Consider the following 22500-nt stretch of genomic DNA (forward strand, 5'->3'; position numbering starts at 1 on the left):
GTACAAGTTACACCTTTTGAATGCAATTACTGAAATAAATCAAGTTTTTCAAAATATTCTAATTTACTGGCTTTTACCTGTGTGTGTGTGTGTGTGTGTGTGTATATATATATATATATATATATACATATACACAGTCGCGATCAAAAGTTTACATACACTTGTAAAGAACATAATGTCATGGCTGTCTTTAGTTTCCAATACTTTCTACAACTCTTATTTTCTTGTGATAGAGTGATTGGAGCACATACTTGTTGGTCACAAAAAACATTCATGAAGTTTGCTTCTTTTATGAATTTATTATGGGTCTACTGAAAATGTGAGCAAATGTGCTGTGTCAAAAGTATACATACAGCAATGTTAATATTTGCTTACATGTCCCTTGGCAAGTTTCACTGCAATAAGGCGCTTTTGGTAGCCATCCACAAGCTTCTGCTTGAATTTTTGACCACTCCTCTTGACAAAATTGGTGCAGTTCAGCTAAATGTGCCGGTTTTCTGACATGGACTTGTTTCTTCATCATTGTCCACACGTTTAAGTCAGGACTTTGGGAAGGCCATTCTAAAACCTTCATTCTAGCCTGATTTAGCCATTCCTTTGTCACTTTTGACGTGTGTTTGGGGTCATTGTCCTGTTGGAACACCCAACTGCGCCCAAGACCCAACCTCCGGGCTGATGATTTTAGCTTGTCCTGAAGAATATGGAGGTAGTCCTCCTTTGCCAAGGGACATGTAACCAAATATTAACATTGCTGTATGTATACTTTTGACCCATCACCCTTGATCACCCCCTGGGAGGTGAGGGGAGCAGTGAGCAGCAGCGTTGGCAAGTATGTGCTCCAATCACTCCATCACAAAAAAATAAGAATTGTAGAAATGATTGGAAACTCAAGACAGCCATGACATGATGTTCTTTGCAAGTGTATGTCAACTTTTGATCGCGACTGTATATATTTTTAAAGTAAAAAAAAATGTCAATATTATAACAGTCTTTTTACATTACACATGTTTGCTCTTTTAATCCACTTTTTATGTTGTTTTTAAAATATTATTTTTAAAATGGTCGCAAAATATGCTGACAATGATATCATTTTATTGTCAAAATTAGTGGGACAATATGTGGTGTTATCGGCGCAGGCCAAAGTCTGACGTGTGTGTGTGTGTGTGTGTCTCAGTGTCGCACAGTCAAGATCACTATCCTGGGGGACGAGGGAGTCCCTGTGCAGGTGGACGGCGAAGCCTGGATTCAACACCCGGGTTATATCAAGATCCTCCACAAGAACCGGACCCAGACTTTGACCAGAGACCGCGTGAGTACTGGACCTACCCCGAGGCGATGTGTGGGGGGGGTGTCAAAGGTGACTTGGATGTTTGGTGTCAGGCGTTCGAGAGCACGTTGAAGTCTTGGGAGGACAAACAGAAGTGCGAGTTTCCCCGTGGTCCCGCTTGTCCGGCGGCCCTGCTCCCCCCGCTCAGCAGCCATCCAGAAACCGTTTCGGAAGACGAGGCATCGCTCGTTGGAGAGTTCGCTCGGGCCGCGGGACTCCTCATCCGCAGGTGATGATGTCTTAGCATCTTCCCCTTCCTCTCGCTCTCTTTTAACGTCTTCATCTTTCAGTATCTGTCAGCTGGCTCAGAGTCACCGCAGTTTGGAACAAGAACTTGCTCATGCCGTCAATGCCAGCTCCAAGTCCATGGACCTGGTCTACGTCGAGTCCGGCAGCATCGGGGTAGGAAACACATCACTTTTACCTAAGCTTGTTTTGAAGCCTAAAACACTTCATCATCCATTATTATTGTAATAATAATTATTATTACCATCCATTATTATTATGATTTATTATTATCATCCATTATTATTATTATTATCATCATCCATTATTATTATTACCATCAATTATTATTATTATTACCATTTATTGTTATTATTATCATCATCATCCATTATTATTATTATCATCCATTATTATTATAATTTATTATTATCATTTATTATTATTATTATTATCCATTATTATTATTATTATCCATTATTGTTATTATTATCATTCATTATTATTATCATTTATTATCATTATTATTATTATCATCATCATCATCCATTATTATTATTATTGTTGTCATCCATTATTATTATTATTATTATTATTATCATCCATTATTATTATAATCATTTATTATTGTTATTATTATTATTGTCATCCATTTTTATTATTCTCCATTATTATTCTCATTTATTATTGTTAGTATTATTATCATGCATTATTATTGTTGTCATCCATTATTATATTATAATTCATTATTGTTATTATTATCATCCATTATTATTATTGTTATCTATTATTATTATTATTCTCATCCGTTATTATTATTATTATTATTATTATTACTATTTTTGTCATCCATTAATATTAATATTGTCATCCATTATTATTATTATCCGCGACCCCGAAAGGGACATGCAGTAGAAAATGGATGGATGGATATTATCATTATCCATTATTATAATAATTATTATTATTACAGTATTATTATAATTATTATTATTATTATTATTATCCATTATTACTATTTGTATTATCATTCATTTTAATAATAGTAATTATTATTATTATCATCCATTATTATTATTATTATTATTGATATTATCTGTGATCCCAAAAGGGACAAGCAGTAGGAAATGGATGGATATTATTCTTATTCTTATCATCCATTATTATAATAATTATTATTTCTAATATTGTTGACACCATAAAACCATGGAGACAAAAATGTAAGCCTGATAGAACTGCTGCTTCTCCACAACAAGAGGAGTTTAGTTTAGTTGAGGTGTTTCAGCCAGGTCCACTTGGAGGCCTTGGGGAAGACCGAGTACATGCGGGAGGGTTTATAATGTCTTACAGTTTGTCTTTGTGTGCCATTGGAGAACTGATGGACCAGAGACCAGGAAGTCCGCATTCTTCCGACAGAGACTTCCTGGATATATTCTAGATTCTAGATCTAACGTCAGATGTGTGACTTTAAATTGTGTGTGCAGACTCTCAGCTGTGGTGCCGTGGTCCGAATGGTCAAAGACGTCAAAGCGTTACTGAGCGAGACCGAGCTGCTCCTGGCTGGAAAGATGTCCATGGTACCTGCCTTCTGACCCCCGCCATGGAAACACCTGTAATACACCTGTGTGTGTGTGTGTGTGTGTGTGTGTGTGTGTGTGTGTGTGTGTGTGTGTGTGTGTGTGTGTGTGTGTGTGTGTGTGTGTGTGTGTGTGTGTGTGTGTGTGTGTGTGTGTGCGCGCCCAGGTGTTGGACCCACCTCAACAAGACCAGTTGAACTCTGCGCTGAGTTCGGTCCATCAGCAGCTTCGTCGACTGGTTGACGTCCCGTGGCTGAGTGTGGTCATCGACCCTTCTGCACACGAGGTACTCTCTCCCCCCTTTGGCTGCTGGGGTTACTTCCAGAGGAGAGGTCCTAGAAGGGGGCTTGTTTCAGGGGGTCACTCTCCTTTTTATTGAGGGCCACAGTAAATGATGTGACGGACCACATTAAATTATTTGGAAGACCACTTGCAAAGGTTCAAACATCGGTTTAATGATGTGACGGGCCACATTAAAAGACGTGAAAGGCCACCTTAAATGACGTGAGGGGCCACAGTAAATGACGCGAGGGGCCACTTTAAATGACGTGAGGGGCCACATTAAATGATATGGAAGACCTCATTAAATGACGTGGAAGGCCACAATAAATTATGTGGAAGACCACCTTAAATGATGTGACGGGCTACCTTAAATGATGTGGCAAAAAACATTAAATGATGTGGAAGACCACGTTAAATGAAGAGGAAGGCCACTTGGAAAACCACATTAAACGACGTGGAAGGCCACATTAAACGATTTGGAAGACCACATTAAATTACGTAAATTTAACGCATTAAATGACGTGACGGGCCGCCTTAAATGACTTGAAAGACCACGTTAAATGATGTGAAGGACCTCATTAAATGATGTGGAAGACCACAATAAATGACGTAAAAAATCATGTTAAATGACATGACGGGCCACTTTAAATGACATGGAGGACCTCATTAAGTGACGTGAAAGGCCACAATAAATTGCGTGGAAGACCACACTAAATGGTGTAAAAGACCATATTAAAAGATGTGACAGGCCACTTTCATGATGGAAGACCACGTTAAATGATGGAAGACCACGTTAAACAACGTGGAAGGCTACATTAAACGATTTGGAAGACCAAATTAAATTACGTAAATTTAACGCATTAAATGACGTGACGGGCCACCTTAAATGACTTGAAAGACCACTTTAAATGATGTGAAGGACCTCATTAAATGACGTAGAAGGCCACGTTAAACGAAGTGGAAGGCCTAGTTAAAGGAAGTGGAAGACCACAATAAATGATGTAAAAAATCATATTAAATGACATGACGGGCCACCTTAAATGACATGGAGGACCTAATTAAATGACGTGAAAGGCCACGACAAATGGCGTGGATGACCACAATAAATGGTGTAAAAGACCATATTAAAAGACGTGACTGGCCACTCTAATTGATGTGTAAGACCATATTAAATGATGTAAAAGACCATATTAAAAGACGTGACAGTCCACCTTAAATGACGTGGCCACTTTAAATGACGTAAAAAAACCTAATTAAATGACATGACAGGCCACCTTGAATTACATGAAAGACCACATTAAAAGATGTGATAGACCATGTTAAATGACATGGAAGACCTCATTAAATAACGTAAAAGACAATATTAAATGACGTGGAAGGCCACAATAATTTATGTGGAAGACCACAATAATTTATGTGGAAGACCACAATAAATTATGTGGAAGACCACCTTAATGATGTGACGGGCTACCTTAAATGACAAAAAACATTAAATGACGTGGAAGACCACTTGGAAAACCCCATTAAACGACGTGGAAGTTCACATTAAACGATTTGGAAGACCACATTAAATTACGTAAATTTAACGCATTAAATGACGTGACGGGCCACCTTAAATGACTTGAAAGACCACGTTAAAAGATGTGAAGGACCTCATTAAATGACGTAGAAGGCCAAGTTAAAGGAAGTGGAAAACCACAATAAATGACGTAAAAAATCATATTATATGACATGACGGGCCACTTAAATGACATGGAGGACCTAATTAAATGACGTGAAAGGCCACGACAAATGGCGTGGATGACCACAATAAATGGTGTAAAAGACCATATTAAAAGACGTGACGGGCCACTCTAATTGATGTGTAAGACCATATTAAATGATGTAAAACACCATATTAAAAGACGTGACAGGCCATCTTAAATGACGTGGCCACATTAAATGATGTAAAAAAAAAACTAATTAAATGACATGACAGGCCACCTTGAATTACATGAAAGACCACCTTAAAAGATGTGATAGACCATGTTAAATGACGTGGAAGACCACAATAAATGACGTAAAAGACAATATTAAATGACGTGGATGGCCACGTTTAATGACATGGAGGATCTCATTAAATGACGTGGAAGGCCACAATAATTTATGTGGAAGACCACAATAAATTATGTGGAAGACCACCTGAATGATGTGACGGGCTACCTTAAATGACAAAAAACATTAAATGATGTGGAAGACCACGTTAAATGAAGTGGAAGACCACTTGGAAAACCCCATTAAACGACGTGGAAGTTCACATTAAACGATTTGGAAGACCACGTTAAATTACGTAAATTTAACGCATTAAATGACGTGACGGGCCACCTTAAATGACTTGAAAGACCACGTTAAAAGATGTGAAGGACCTCACTAAATGATGTGGAAGACCACAATAAATGACGTAAAAAATCATGTTAAATGACATGACGGGCCACTTTAAATGACATGGAGGACCTCATTAAATTACGTGAAAGGCCACGATAAATTGCGTGGAAGACCACACTAAATGGTGTAAAAGACCATATTAAAAGATGTGACGGGCCACATTAAATGATGGATGACCACGTTAAACAACGTGGAAGGCTACATTAAACGAATTTGGAAGACCACATTAAATTACGTAAATTTAACGCATTAAATGACGTGACGGGCCACTTTAAATGATGTGAAGGACCTCATTAAATGACGTAGAAGGCCACATTAAACGATGTGGAAGGCCAAGTTAAATGATGTGGAAGACCACAATAAATTACGTAACAAATCATATTAAATGACATGACGGGCCATTTTAAATGACATGGAGGACCTAATTAAATGACGTGAAAGGCCACAACAAATGGTGTGGAAGACCACAATAAATGATGTAAAAGACCATATTAAAAGACGTGACAGGCCACATTAAATGACGTAAAAAAAACGAATTAAATGACATGACGGGCCACTTTGAATTACATGAAAGACCACCTTAAAAGATGTGATAGACCATGTTAAATGACGTGGAAGACCACAATAAATGACGTAAAAGACAATATTAAATGACGTGGATGGCCTCGTTTAATGACATGGAGGACCTCATTAAATGACGTGGAAGGCCACAATAATTTATGTGGAAGACCACAATAAATTATGTGGAAGACCACCTTAATGATGTGACGGGCTACCTTAAATGACAAAAAACATTAAATGACGTGGAAGACCACGTTAAATGAAGTGGAAGACCACTTGGAAAACCCCATTAAACGACGTGGAAGTTCACATTAAACGATTTGGAAGACCACATTAAATTATGTAAATTTAACACATTAAATGACATGACGGGCCACCTTAAATGACTTGAAAGACCACGTTAAATGATGTGAAGGACCTCATTAAATGATGTGGAAGACCACAATAAATGACGTAAAAAATCATGTTAAATGATATGACGGGCTACTTTAAATGACATGGAGGACCTCATTAAATGACGTGAAAGGCCACAATAAATTGCGTGGAAGACCACGATAGATTGCGTGGAAGACCACACTAAATGGTGTAAAAGACCATATTAAAAGATGTGACGGACCACATTAAATGATGGAAGACCACGTTAGACAACGTGGAAGGCTACATTAAACAATTTGGAAGACCACATTAAATTACGTGACGGGCCACCTTAAATGACTTGAAAGACAACTTTAAATGATGTGAAGGACCTCATTAAATGACATAGAAGGCCACATTAAATGCTGTGGAAGGCCAAATTAAAGGATGTGGAAGACCACAATAAATGATGTAACAAATCATATTAAATAACATGACGGGCCACTTTAAATGACATGGAGGACCTAATTAAATGACGTGAAAGGCCACGACAAATGGTGTGGAAGACCACAATAAATGGTGTAAAAGACCATATTAAAAGACATGACGGGCAACTCTAATTGATGTGTAAGACCATATTAAATGATGTAAAAGACTATATTAAAAGACGTGACAGGCCACATTAATTGACGTAAAAAAAAACCTAATTAAATGACATGACGGGCGACCTTGAATTACATGAAAGACCACCTTAAAAGATGTGATAGACCATGTTAAATGATGTGGAAGACCTCATTAAATGACGTGGAAGACCACAATAAATGACGTAAAAGACAATATTAAATGACGTGGATGGCCACTATAAATGACATGCAGGACCTCATTAAATGATGTGGAAGGCCACAATAAATTATGTGGAAGACCACCTTAATGATGTGGCGGGCTACCTTAAATGACAAAAAACATTAAATGAAGTGGAAGACCACGTTAAATGAAGTGGAAGACCACTTGGAAAACCCCATTAAACGACGTGGAAGTTCACATTAAACGATTTGGAAGACCACATTAAATGACGTACATTTAACGCATTAAATGACGTGACGGGCCACCTTAAATGACTTGAAAGACCACGTTAAAAGATGTGAAGGACCTCACTAAATGATGTGGAAGACCACAATAAATGACGTAAAAAATCATATTAAATGACATGACGGGCTACTTTAAATGACATGGAGGACCTCATTAAATGACGTGAAAGGCCACGATAAATTGCGTGGAAGACCACAATAAATGGTGTAAAAGACCATATTAAAAAATGTGACGGGCCACAATAAATGATGGAAGACCACGTTAAACAACGTGGAAGGCTACATTAAACGATTTGGAAGACCACATTAAATTACGTAAATTTAACGCATTAAATGACGTGACGGGCCACTTTAAATGATGTGAAGGACCTCATTAAATGACGTAGAAGGCCACGTTAAACGATGTGGAAGGCCAACTTAAATGATGTGGAAGACCACAATAAATTACGTAACAAATCATATTAAATGACATGACGGGCCAATTTAAATGACATGGAGGACCTCATTAAATGACGTGAAAGGCCACAACAAACGGTGTGGAAGACCACAATAAATGGTGTAAAAGACCATATTAAAAGATGTGACGGGCAACTCTAATTGATGTGTAAGACTATATTAAATGATGTAAAAGACCATATTAAAAGACGTGACAGGCCACATTAAATGACGTAAAAAAAAACTAATTAAATGACATGACGGGCCACCTTGAATTACATGAAAGACCACATTAAAAGATGTGATAGACCATGTTAAATGACGTGGAAGGCCACAATAAATTATGTGGAAGACCACCTTAATGATGTGACGGGCTACCTTAAATGACAAAAAACATTAAATGACGTGGAAGACCACGTTAAATGAAGTGGAAGGCCACTTGGAAAACCCCATTAAACGACGTGGAAGGCCACATTAAATTACGTAAATTTAACGCATTAAATGACATGACGGGCCACATTAAATGACTTGAAAGACCACTTTAAATGATGTGAAGGACCTCATTAAATGACGTGGAAGGCAACATTAAACGCTGTGTAAGACCACTTTAAATGACGTGGTCCCCGGGCTTCGAGTTTGACGGTTGTGGCTAGTGCAGTAAACTATGTGTATCGTGTGTGTGTGTGTGTGTGTGTGTGTGTGTGTGTGTGTGTGTGTGTGTGTGTGTGTGTGTGTGTCCAGGGTCCGCTGACAGACTTGGCCAAGCCCAGTCGGAGTGCAAAGTTCCGCCTGGTTCCCAAGTTCAAAAAAGACAAAAACAACAGAAATAAGGAGACTTGTGGGTCTCTCTCTCTGCCAGGTAAGCCCCGCCCCTTTTTGTGGCGCTATCCTTTTTCTTTTGTAATGTAAAAAATAGAATTGATCAGAGGAACATGAAGTCAGTCCAGGTTTCTATTGTTGTGGGCATCAGTGCACCAGTGGGGGACGGAGGAAGTGGGGTCCTGGCTGGACTTCCTGTGTCTCTCCGAGTACAAGGACATCTTCATCGGTCACGACGTCCGAGGGAGCGAGCTGGTCCACCTGGAGAGGCGGGACCTGAAGGTAGGCCGAGCACGCCGCCGCTAGCCAAGCGTGACGTGATGGTGAGCGTGTGTGTGTGTGTGTGTGGCACAGGACCTGGGCGTGACCAAGGTGGGTCACATGAAGAGAATCCTTCAGGGGATCCGAGAGCTCAGCAGGAACAGCAGCGCCAGCGAGGCCTAAGCTCCGCCTCCAGGTAAGTCTTTTCTTTAGAGTGGCAGCTGCAAGTGTGTCATGCACATGTCCAAACATCTCCCACTGAGGGCCACACGCTGAAATATACAAACACGCGATGGCCATTTTGATATTTTTCATTTTCAAAACCAAGACATTACATTTTTAACCTTTAGGATCAAGTTTGGTCCCGGGGACCCAGAAGGGTCTCACTCATAACAATGTTATAAAATAAATCATATATTATTAGGACTGGGCAATATGGCTGAAAACTGTATCATTATATACAATTTTTATATTTGTATTTATCAATAATTATTGATATTTTTATGCAAAATAATGAGCAGGAGAAAAAATATAATAAATGTAAACATTTTTATTTGAAATGTGACTTCCTCTGATTATGTGTGTATATACACATACACATAAATATATATACGTATATGTATATACACATATGTGTATATATACATATACATATGTATATATACACATATGTATGTATATATACATACAGTATGTGTATATACACATAAATATATATACGAATGTGTATATACACATACGTATATATATTTATGTGTATGTGTATATACACATATGTATGTATACATACTGTATGTATACTAGGGCTGCAACTAACGATTAATTTGATAATCGATTAATCTGTCGATTATTACTTCGATTAATCAATTAATAATCGGATAAAAGAGACAAACTACATTTCTATCCTTTCCAGTATTTTATTGGGGAAAAAAAAAACAGCATACTGGCGCCATGTTCTTTCAACTTGCCAAATAAAACAAGGAAAATGTTACAAAAATGCACACTTTTGACACCCCTGCTATAGATAATAACAAATTAAATGTGATAAATGTATGGATAAAAAGCAGAGCCTGGCGACGCATGCACGTTTATCATAACTCTCTCTCTCTCTCTGTCTCTGCCTCTGCCCCTCCCTCACCAATGCTGCTGCGCGCACAATTTGTTGTGTTTTTAACCCCTTCTTAACCCTGAACGTACATTGAAAATACATGCAACCCTAACTCAAAATGCCGGACATTTGAGGCATTTAAGAAACTCCGCCCGACAGCTCCGCAAAAGAGGACATGTCCGGTGCAAAGAGGACGTATGGTCAGTCTATCCTAGCCCGGTCGCTGCTGGTTTCACGTCCGGTGAAACCGATCGCTGCTAGTCCTCTTTTGCTAGCATGCTAGCAGCTAGCGGGCTAGGATAGACTGACCATACGTCCTCTTTTCACCGGACATGTCCTCTTTTGCGGAGCTGTCAGGGTGGAGTTTCATAAATGCCTCAAATGTCCGGCATTTTGAGTATTGTTTACACAACGTGCGTTACGCTACTTAATATGTCTGTGTGGAAACTTGTTCGGTACACTTCCGCACCGAAACGAAACCCCCGTACCGAAACGGTTCGATACAAATACACATACCGTTACACCCCTAGTATTTTGATTATTGTTTCTCAGCTGTTTGTAAATGTTGCAGTTTATAAATAAAGGTTAAAAAAAAACGAATCCTCTGCGTGTAGCATAGAGCCAACGAATTGATGACTAAATTAATCGACAACTATTTTTATAATCGATTTAATCGATTAGTTGTTGCAGCCCTAATATATTCGTATGTATATATACATATGTGTATATACACATATGTATATATACATGTGTATATATAAATGTGTGTATGTATGTATACACATATGTATATACACATACATACTGTATGTGTATATACATACGTATATATACATATGTGTATATACACATATGTGTATATACACATATGTGTATATATACACATGTGTATACATACATATATACATATGTATGTATACACATGTATGTATACACACATGTGTATATACATATGTGTATATACACATGTATATATACACGTGTATATACACATACGTGTATACATATACGTGTGTATATATACATGTGTATACATACATATATACATATGTGTATATACACATGTATATATACATACGTATATATACATACGTATATGTATACACATACGTGTATGTATACATATGTGTATATATACACATACATACGTATATATACATACGTATATATACATATGTATGTGTATATATACACATACATATGTATATATACGTATATATACATACGTATATATACATATGTATGTGTATATATACACATACATATGTATATATATATACATGTGTATATACACATGTATATATACATACGTATATGTATACACATAAGTGTATATACACATACTGAAGTGGCATAAAACACTGAAAGTGATTGTTCCTATAACCACTTTGTTTCAAATGTTTGTTCCACTTGTGGCGCGGGCATCTTGTCTGACTCACACCATATACACAGCCTTCCTTGTCACAAATTCTTCCTTTTCCCGCTATCCATCCACTAATTCAAACTGATCCAGCAGCGCAATTGAAGATTGTTTTATTTACAAAAATCAAGGAACAGAATACTCGGGAAACAAACTGAATGAGCCGAGGTCTACAGACAGGTGAGTTCAAAGACGGTATGCTGGTGCCTGACTGCCAATCACGCGCCAGCACGCTCCTGCCCCTTATAGGCCAGCGTGGGAACTTTTCACCACCTGCAAAGGGTGCACACTGACATACACACATCAATCACTCAAATCTAATAAAATATACATAGATTCAAGTATGGCTCTCTATTTGGCTCCTACACATACGTATGTATATATACATGTGTGTGTATACACATACATATATATACATATGTGTGTATATACCCATACATATGTATATATACGTATGTATATATATACATGTGTGTATATACACATGGATATATACATACGTATATACACATGCATATATACATATGTATATGTATACACATATGTATATATACATGTGTGTATACAGTATACACATACGTATATATACATGTGTATAAATACATACATACATATACATATGTATATATACGTAAGTGTATATACACACAAATATATATATATATATGGATGGATGGATATATATACATATGTGTATATACACATATGTATATATATTTGTGTGTATATACACTTATGTATATATATACATATGAATATATACATGTGTATGTACTCATATGTATATATACATATGTATACACATGTGTATATATACATATGTATATACCTGTGTATATGCACATGTATATATACATATGTGTATATATACAAATGTGTATGTATGTATACACATATGTATATATACATACGTATGTGTATATACACATGTGTACATATACATATGTGTATATACACACATGTATATATATACATGTATATATACACTTATGTATATATACATATGTATATACACATATGTGTATACAGTATATACATGTGTATATACACATATGTATATACACACATGTATATATACATATGTATATACACATATGTGTATATATACATATGTGTATATACACACATATATATTTGTGTGTATATACACTTATGTGTATATGTACATGTGTATATACACATATGTGTGTATATACACATGTGTATACAGTATATACATATGTGTATATACACATATGTATATATACACGTGTATACAGTATATACATATGTGTATATACATATGTGTATATACACACATATATATATTTGTGTGTATATACACTTATGTATATATACACATATGTGTATGTACACATGTGTATATACACATATGTGTATATACACAAATGTGTATATATACATGTGTATATAAACATATGTATATATATTTGTGTATATATACACTTATGTATATATACATATGTGTATATATACATGTGTATATACACATGTATATATACACATATGTGTATACATATGTATATATACACATGTGTATGTATACATAAGTGTATATATACATAAGTGTATATATACATATGTATACACAAATGTGTATATACACATATATTTGTATATACACATGTGTATGTATACATATGTGTATACAGTATATACATGTGTATATACACATATGTATATATACATATGTGTATAAACACATATGTATATATACACATATGTGTATAAACACACACATATATATATTTGTGTGTATATACACATATGTATACACATATGTGTATACACACATATGTGTATATACACGTATGTGTATATATACATGTGTATATACACATGTATATATACATATATGTGTATGTACACATAAGTGTATATACCGGTACACACAAATATATATGTGTGTGTATATAGACATATGTGTATATATACATGTGTATATACATATGTATATACACATATGTATATATATTTGTGTATATATACACTTATGTATATATACATATGTATACACAAATGTGTATATACACACATGTATATATACACATATGTGTAAATATATATACGTATATAGACATGTGTATATACACGTGTATATATACATATGTATATATACGTATGTGTATATACACATACGTATGTATGTATACACATATGTATATATACATGTATACTGTACATACACATGTATACATACATGTGTATGTACACAGGTATATACATGTGTACATACACATGTATATATACACATATGTATATATACACATGTATATATACATATGTGTATACATACATACGTATGTGTATATACACATATGTATATATACATACGTATATATGTATATACATATGTATATATACACATGTATATATACAGTACATGTGTATATACACATACGTATGTATATATACATATGTGTATACATACATATGTATATATACACATATATATGTATATATATACATGTGTATATATTTGTGTGTATATACACATACGTATGTATATATGTATACATGTGTATATACACATATGTGTCTATACATAAGTGTATATACACATGTATATGTGTATATACACATGTGTATGTATGTATACACATATGTATAAATCCATGTGTATATACACATACGTATGTATATATACATGTATACATATGTATGTACACATATTTATATATATTTGTGTGTATATACACATATGTATATATACACATTTTTGTGTAAATACACATATGTATATATATACACGTATATACAGAGGTGGGTAGAGTAGCCAGAAATTGTACTCAAGTAAGAGTACTGTTACTTTAGAGATTTATTACTCATGTAAAAGTAAGGAGTAGTCACCCAAATATTTACTTGAGTAAAAGTAAAAAGTATGTTGTGAAAAAACTACTCAAGTACTGAGTAACTGATGAGTAACATACACACACATCATATATATATATATATATATATATATATATATATATATATATATATATATATATATATATATATATATATATATATATATATATATATATATATATATATATATATATATACACACACACATTTATTTATAAATATATATATATATATATATATACAGTATATAATTTATATTTATTTATTTTGCAGTTTTTGTTTACATGTTAAAGGTGTTTTAATGAATATACATGCATGTTTAACACATATAGATTCCTTTCTTTCATGAAGACAAGAATATAAGTTGGTGTATTACCTGATTCTGATGACTTGCATTGATTGTAATCAGACAGTAGTGATGATAACGTCCACGTTTTCAAATGGAGGAGAGAAAAAGTTCCTCCTTTCTGTCTAATACCACATGAAAGTGGTTGATTTTTGGCATCTTATTTGTCCAGCTTCCATATTCGTTTTTATACACTTTACAAGAAATACATTGGCGGCAAACTCCGTAGCTTGCTAGCTTGTTTGCGCTGGCTTTCGGAGACTCTTGTTTTGAAAGCGCAGGCGCGATGGAGCGGCACTTTTATTGTGAAGACAGGAACTGGGCAGTCAGTCTTTAGGCTTTTGACGGGATGTACGGTTGAAATAAAAGGGTCTTTTTTCCTTCACACTTTTGATTGATTGATTGAAACTTTTATTATTAGATTGCACAGTACAGTATATATTCCGTACAATTGACCACTAAATGGTAACACCCCAATAAGTTTTTCAACTTGTTTAAGTCAGGTCATGTGACCGCCTGGCTCTGTTTGATTGGTCCAACGTCACCAGTGACTGCATCTGATTGGTGGAACGGAGTGAACGTCACCAGTGACTGTATTTGTTGAAACGCAGGCACTATGAAGGTCTGTCTGACAGACCAAAACAAACAAAGCGTGCATTAACAGATCGATAAAAAATAGTAGCGAGTAGCGAGCTGAATGTAGATAAAAGTAGCGGAGTAAAAGTAGCGTTTCTTCTCTATAAATATACTCAAGTAAAAGTAAAAGTATGTTGCAATAAAACTACTCTTAGAAGTACAATTTATCCCAAAAGTTACTCAAGTAGATGTAACGGAGTAAATGTAGCGCGTTACTACCCACCTCTGCGTATATATACATGTGTATATACATATGTACATATGTGTATATACACATATGTATATATACACGTGTATATATACATATGTGTATATACACATATGTGTATGTATGTATACACATATGTATATATACATGTATACTGTATATACACATGTATATATACATGTGTATGTACACAGGTATATACATGTGTACATACACATGTGTAAAGATATGTACATATGTATATATACATATAAACAAATGTATATATACATTTGTATATAAAGATATGTGCATATGTATATATACATATAAACATATGTATATAAAGATATGTACACATGTATATATACATATAAACATATATATATAAAGATATGTATATATACAGATGAACATATGTATATATACATGTGTATATACACACAAATATATATACATACGTGTATATACACATGTATAAATATGTATGTGTATATACACATATGTATATAAGTGTATAAACATATATATTTTACATATATACATATATATATATTTTGTGTATATATATGTGTATATACACGTATTTACATATGTATATATATACACATATACATAAACATACACATATGTATATACATCTGTGTATATATGTGTGTATATACATATGTGTATATATAAATACATATGCTTGGCAACTTTGTGTTACTTGAGTCGACGTTTCACCTCTTTGCTCTTTTATTCCATTTTTAAAGTTTTTTAATAATATTTTTGGAATGTGCCGTAGAAGTTAAAAATGGCCGCACTTTGGAGAGCCCTAATTTCTTTGTTAATTTTGTTGTGAAAGTTCAGAAGTAATCTCCTACAGTCCTTGAGGACTCACCGAGAGCAAAAAACAAACAAACATCAGAATGTGAAAGTGACAACACTTACTGTCCGTCTTCTGTTGCCTAGCAACCGCTGCCTGCTGTCCTCCGCTTGCTGCTGCCAACCTGCCCGACGACCCTGTGACCTCTGTGATTGGCTCTCAAAACACAAGCACCTGAGGAAAAAATCAGTTACGTGACCCGCGAGTGCCTTCTCATCCGACCCATCGACCAATCAGCACCTGGTGCGTCGCCTGGGAGGCGGAGCCAACATTTTATCACACATTCAAAGTGAAAGTGAAAGTATTTTGACAATGTTTTAAAAGTCTTACCACACGCTGACGTGCACACGACCCATTATTTATTTTTATAAAGGTCAAAGGTCATTTCTATGTCGACAGCTGTTTGCTGATAAGGAACTTGTTGGATTATTTTTCACTTTTGGCCTTTTATTTTATGACCAGAAGAGAACTCGGCTAAAAAAAATAAAGAATATCTTGTTACTGGAAGGCCACAGAAAGTGTTAAAAATATATATTATATATCTTGTGCATGTCAACGTGTGACAATAAAGACCTTTTGAAAGAAAACAAAGTTGTTGCTTTCTTCTCACGTGTTAATGACATGAATATTTTTGAACATGTCCTGTGAAAGCTCGGATGTAAAATGTTTTTAAAAATGTTATTTAGTAAATAACTACATCTGAATGCATATACATTTTGGAAACATGGATTGTTTCATTTAACAAATATTTACAAAAATAATACACTTTTTGTTCCTTTTTTTTTTTACGTCACATTCAAAGTTGGGCGCTTTTATCACAAACTACCAGCAGATGTAAAAAAAAAAATATATATATATAATAAATATTTTTTTGATATTTTTCAGCAGTACAAAAATATTTGAGGAAAAAAATCAACATTTCCTTACCTTTTTGTGGGGGCGATACGACTTTTTCACTTCCGATTTGATACCGATATTGGAGCGTCCAGTATTAGCCGATACCAACAGTAGTCCAAAACAATATCAGCAGAAATCATACACACTTTTAATATTTTGTAGTGTGGGATGTTGGAAAAGGTTTGAGCAAGTAGAATTAGTCAGAGAATAATGTTAGGTATGACACTTTAAAGAGCATAAATCTGTCATGTTATTTGTTTTTGGCGACATCTAGTGGCCGTAACTAAATGAGGAATAATTTCCAAAACACTGCATAAAGTCGCTTGTTTGTTGGCTGAACTTTTACTTTGTAAAGACTTCTGCGCCGGAGAATAATGAGATTGTGACAAAACAAAAATAAAGAAAGTGGATTTAATTTATTAGACTTGCATGTTAGCATCAATCTTTTGATCGTCAAGTTTGAGTGCTGAGAAAGAAATATTTACAAAATGTGTTTAGTACAAAAGGAGCGAGGAGAGGCAACTTTTCACTTTGTTTCAAGTCATTCCAAAAAGAATAAAGTTCCGGAGTGCAACTTTGTCACCTCCTCAGCGCAAAGGAAGACGTGGTCCTGGTTAGCCGAGCGTAGGTTATTTACATTCAAGATGTTAAGCGGCGCGAGCGCTCGTTAAAAAAAGACGCCTTGCAAACAGGTCAAAGGTTGAGGTGGCCCTGTCCTCCACAGCCCTACAAAATAAAAGCGTGCTGCGTCTTTGGAGGGGATCGCTGCCTTTGTACCTGCGCGGTGAGGCCTCAGGAGCGGAAGACGTGCACGGCCCTGATGACGTACTGCCGGCAGATGGGACACTCGTTCATTCTCTTGCCGCACTTGGTGCAGGTGATCATGTGACCGCACTCCAGCAGGACGCAGTCGATGGGCGCGTCCATGCAGATGCGGCAGATGTTGCCTTCCGGGCTGGGGAGCTCGCCCTCAGGTACTGGGGAAGGGGAAGGGAGAGGCGGGGGGGAGGTGAGCGGAGGGCAGAGCAGGCGTGCGCGGCGGCGACTCACCCGACAAGGTTTGGTGGTCGTGGAAGAGGCGCGTCACTCGCTCCATCAGCTCCCACTTCTCACAGCAGCCTTTGAAGTTGACAAAGTTGCGGGCCAGGATTTCCTTCAGCTGCCGCACGCTCAGAGCCTCGATGTCGTCCACGCTGGTCAAGTCCGACAAGGACGCCCTGCGGCCCGGCACGCCCCCCGCCTCCTCCTCCTCCTCCTCGGGGTCCGATCCCTGGACAGAGGGCGGACCTTTCACTTTGGAGCGCCGCACTCAATGGCGAGCAACAAGCAGCCGTTGATACGGGTAGGCCGATCCATCCAAATACTGATGGCATCGATACCAATAGTGCGGGGGTCGGCAACCCGCGGCTCTTTAGCGCCGCCCTAGTGGCTCTCTGGAGCTTTTTCAAAAATGTATAATAAAAATGGAAAAAGATGAGTGGGAAAAAATCTATTTTTTGTGTTAATATAGTTCATGACTCAAACCTCCATAACTGTTATAAATCACACTGTTTATATTAAACATGATTATCTGATGAGAGTATTTGGCGAGCGCCGTTTTGTCCTACTAATTTTGGCGGTCCTTGAACTCACCGTAGTTTGTTTACATGTACAACTTTCTCCGACTTCCTAGGACGTGTTTTATGCCACTTCTTTTTCTGTCTCATTTTGCCCACCAAACGTTTAACGCTGTGCATGAATATACAAAGGTGAGTTTTGTTGATATTATTGACTTGTGTTGGAGTGCTAATCAGACATATTTGGTCACTGCATGACTGCAAGCTAATCGATGCTAACATGCTATTTAGGCTGGCTATATGTACATATTGCATCATTATGCCTCATTTACATGTGTACAGCTCTGGTAAAGGGTATATATATATATATATATATATATATATATATATATATATATATATATATATATATATATGTGTGTGTGTGTACAGCTCTGGTAATTTTATATCTACATATATATATATATATATATATATATATATATATATATATATATATATATATATATATATATATATATATATATATATATATATATATGTGTGTGTACAGCTCTGGTAATGGGTACATTTTATTTATATATATATATATATATATATATATATATATATATTTGTGTACAGCTCTGGTAATTTTTTATGTATATATATATATATATATATATATATATATATATATATATGTGTGTGTGTGTGTGTACAGCTCTGGTAATTTTATATATATATACCGTATATATATATATATATATATATATATATGTGTGTGTACAGCTCTGGTAATGGGTACATTTTATATATACAGTATATATACAGTATATATATATATATATATATATATATATATATATATATATATAGGTGTACAGCTCTGGTAATGGGTACATTCGCACCCACCTGCACAAATGTACTTCAAAATGTAACAATCAAAATAAATATGACTTTTTATTTGCTTACTAGGGCATGCATATATAATATGCATTAGTTCGACCATTTCAAATCAACGATAATAAATGCTTGGAAATAGCATAAAAATGCCCCAAAAACTTGGAAAGACGCGATTCATATCGTTACTTTTTGGTGTAACCATCATGAGCGTTCTGTTCAGGTATATTTCTTTTATATTTTGATAAATCATCATATTTATGTATTACTAAATTTAAATAGGTATTGATCAATCTTTAAGTTGTGTGTATTTGACTTCAGTTTGCTTTTGACATCTTATTTAGAATTGTAGTTGAAACTTTTACAACCTTGTGTGGCGCTCATGATGGCGTAACCAAACTAGATTATTTTGAATATTTATTCCCTTTTTTACATTTAGTATATTTAAATATTAATTTATAAACATTGAATACATTCAAATATCAATAAAATGCAATTTCCTTCATCTTATTGGGTAATGTTTACGGTAGTTAGTCATGAGCTTCATCACTTTGACTTGTAATATCTCTAATTCTGCTGGTGTTTTATGCTTTTTTCTTTTTGGAACATGTACTATACATATAATACAATAAAGCAATACTTTAATTTTGCCTTTGAAAGTAACACTCCAATGTCCATTAGTGAAGGTGTATTTGAGGTCATTTAGTTTCCTTTAAGTCCTCTTAATTCAATGTATATGTCATGACACACTATCTGTATGTAATATGGCTTTTCATTTTTTGCGGCTCCAGACAGATTTGTTTTTGTATTTTTGGTCCAATATGGCTCTTGGGTTGCCGACCCCTGCGATAGTGGTATTGGATCTAACACAGTCACCAGGTCGGTTTTTTCTCTCGCCATTCACCAAGTTTTGTCTACTTTGTTACTCAATGTGGGTCCAAAAAAAGCCAACAAACTCAACTAGGAAAGAAGGAGGGAATCGCTGTGGACTTAGACTTAGAGAGGAGAGGGAAGAAGAGGACTCTCCGTCCAAGCAGTAACACACTGCCCCTCCTCTCTCCTTCTCATGTCTCTGACTTGAATGTCTTCTCCTCTTGTGGGTTGCATGTCACAAACAGCGAGGTAAAGAGGTTTTTACCTTTTTTGTAGTTTTGTAGCAACATGGTTGTTAACATTTTTGAGAGCACCAGAAAGAAACTGTTCATCTTGCTGCTGCTGTGTTTTGATAATAAAAAAGATTGTTGATCAATTACCTCCTTGTTAAGTTTGTTTGAGAGATAGATAAATAAATAATGTGTTTTCTTTATTTTCATGACGATTTACAAACCCCGTTTCCATATGAGTTGGGAAATTGTGTTAGATGTAAATGTAAACGGAATACAATGATTTGCAAATCCTTTTCAACCCATATTCAGTTGAATATGCTACAAAGACAACATATTTGATGTTCAAACTCATAAACATTAACTTTAGAATTAGATGGCAGCAACACGTGACAAAGAAGTTGGGAAAGGTGGCAATAAATACTGATAAAGTTGAGGAATGCTCATCAAACACTTATTTGGAACATCCCACAGGTGAACAGGCAAATTGGGAACAGGTGGGTGCCATGATTGGGTATAAAAGTAGATTCCATGAAATGCTCAGTCATTCACAAACAAGGATGGAGCGAGGGTCACCACTTTGTCAACAAATGCTTGAGCAAATTGTTGAACAGTTTAAGAAAAACCTTTCTCAACCAGCTATTGCAAGGAATTTAGGGATTTCACCATCTACGCTCCGTAATATCATCAAAGGGTTCAGAGAATCTGGAGAAATCACTGCACGTAAGCAGCTAAGCCCGTGACCTTCGATCCCTCAGGCTGTACTGCAACAACAAGCGACATCAGTGTGTAAAGGATATCACCACATGGGCTCAGGAACACTTCAGAAACCCACTGTCAGTAACTACAGTTGGTCGCTACATCTGTAAGTGCAAGTTAAAACTCTCCTATGCAAGGCGAAAACCGTTTATCAACAACACCCAGAAACGCCGTCGGCTTCGCTGGGCCTGAGCTCATCTAAGATGGACTGATACAAAGTGGAAAAGTGTTCTGTGGTCTGACGAGTCCACATTTCAAATGGTTTTTGGAAACTGTGGACGTCGTGTCCTCCGGACCAAAGAGGAAAAGAACCATCCGGATTGTTATAGGCGCAAAGTTGAAAAGCCAGCATCTGAGATGGTATGGGGGTGTATTAGTGCCCAAGACATGGGTAACTTACACATCTGTGAAGGCACCATTAATGCTGAAAGGTACATACAGGTTTTGGAGCAACATATGTTGCCATCCAAGCAACGTTACCATGGACGCCCCTGCTTATTTCAGCAAGACAATGCCAAGCCACGTGTTACAT

At 35.8% G+C, this 22500-nt stretch overlaps 2 protein-coding genes across 5 annotated transcripts in view; one reads left to right on the forward strand and one right to left on the reverse strand.

Annotated features, from left to right (window-relative positions):
* Nucleotides 1-17344, forward strand: part of LOC133614464 (diacylglycerol kinase delta) — a 47442-nt gene extending 30098 nt beyond the window's left edge. For both annotated transcript variants that reach the window (XM_061972441.2, XM_061972442.2), the window contains 9 exons: nucleotides 1175-1309; nucleotides 1381-1556; nucleotides 1618-1729; nucleotides 3037-3129; nucleotides 3296-3415; nucleotides 9015-9132; nucleotides 9244-9374; nucleotides 9447-9549; nucleotides 16858-17344. In XM_061972441.2, the coding sequence (XP_061828425.1) occupies nucleotides 1175-1309; nucleotides 1381-1556; nucleotides 1618-1729; nucleotides 3037-3129; nucleotides 3296-3415; nucleotides 9015-9132; nucleotides 9244-9374; nucleotides 9447-9536 (975 nt within the window). In that variant the 3' untranslated portion in view covers nucleotides 9537-9549; nucleotides 16858-17344. The remainder of the gene's footprint in view (nucleotides 1-1174; nucleotides 1310-1380; nucleotides 1557-1617; nucleotides 1730-3036; nucleotides 3130-3295; nucleotides 3416-9014; nucleotides 9133-9243; nucleotides 9375-9446; nucleotides 9550-16857) is intronic.
* Nucleotides 16614-22500, reverse strand: part of rffl (ring finger and FYVE-like domain containing E3 ubiquitin protein ligase) — a 16640-nt gene continuing 10753 nt past the window's right edge. For 2 of the 3 annotated variants that reach the window (XM_061972444.1, XM_061972445.2), the window contains exons 5-6: nucleotides 18719-18938; nucleotides 18066-18645 (exon numbers count right to left, since the gene is read on the reverse strand). In XM_061972444.1, the coding sequence (XP_061828428.1) occupies nucleotides 18461-18645; nucleotides 18719-18938 (405 nt within the window). In that variant the 3' untranslated portion in view covers nucleotides 18066-18460. Of the gene's footprint in view, nucleotides 16946-18065; nucleotides 18646-18718; nucleotides 18939-22500 lie in introns of those variants that run through there. The other variant, XM_061972446.1, reaches the window with a different exon arrangement.

This window comes from Nerophis lumbriciformis, linkage group LG17, assembly GCF_033978685.3.
Source record: "Nerophis lumbriciformis linkage group LG17, RoL_Nlum_v2.1, whole genome shotgun sequence".
In the NCBI taxonomy this organism is placed as follows: Eukaryota; Metazoa; Chordata; class Actinopteri; order Syngnathiformes; family Syngnathidae; genus Nerophis; species Nerophis lumbriciformis.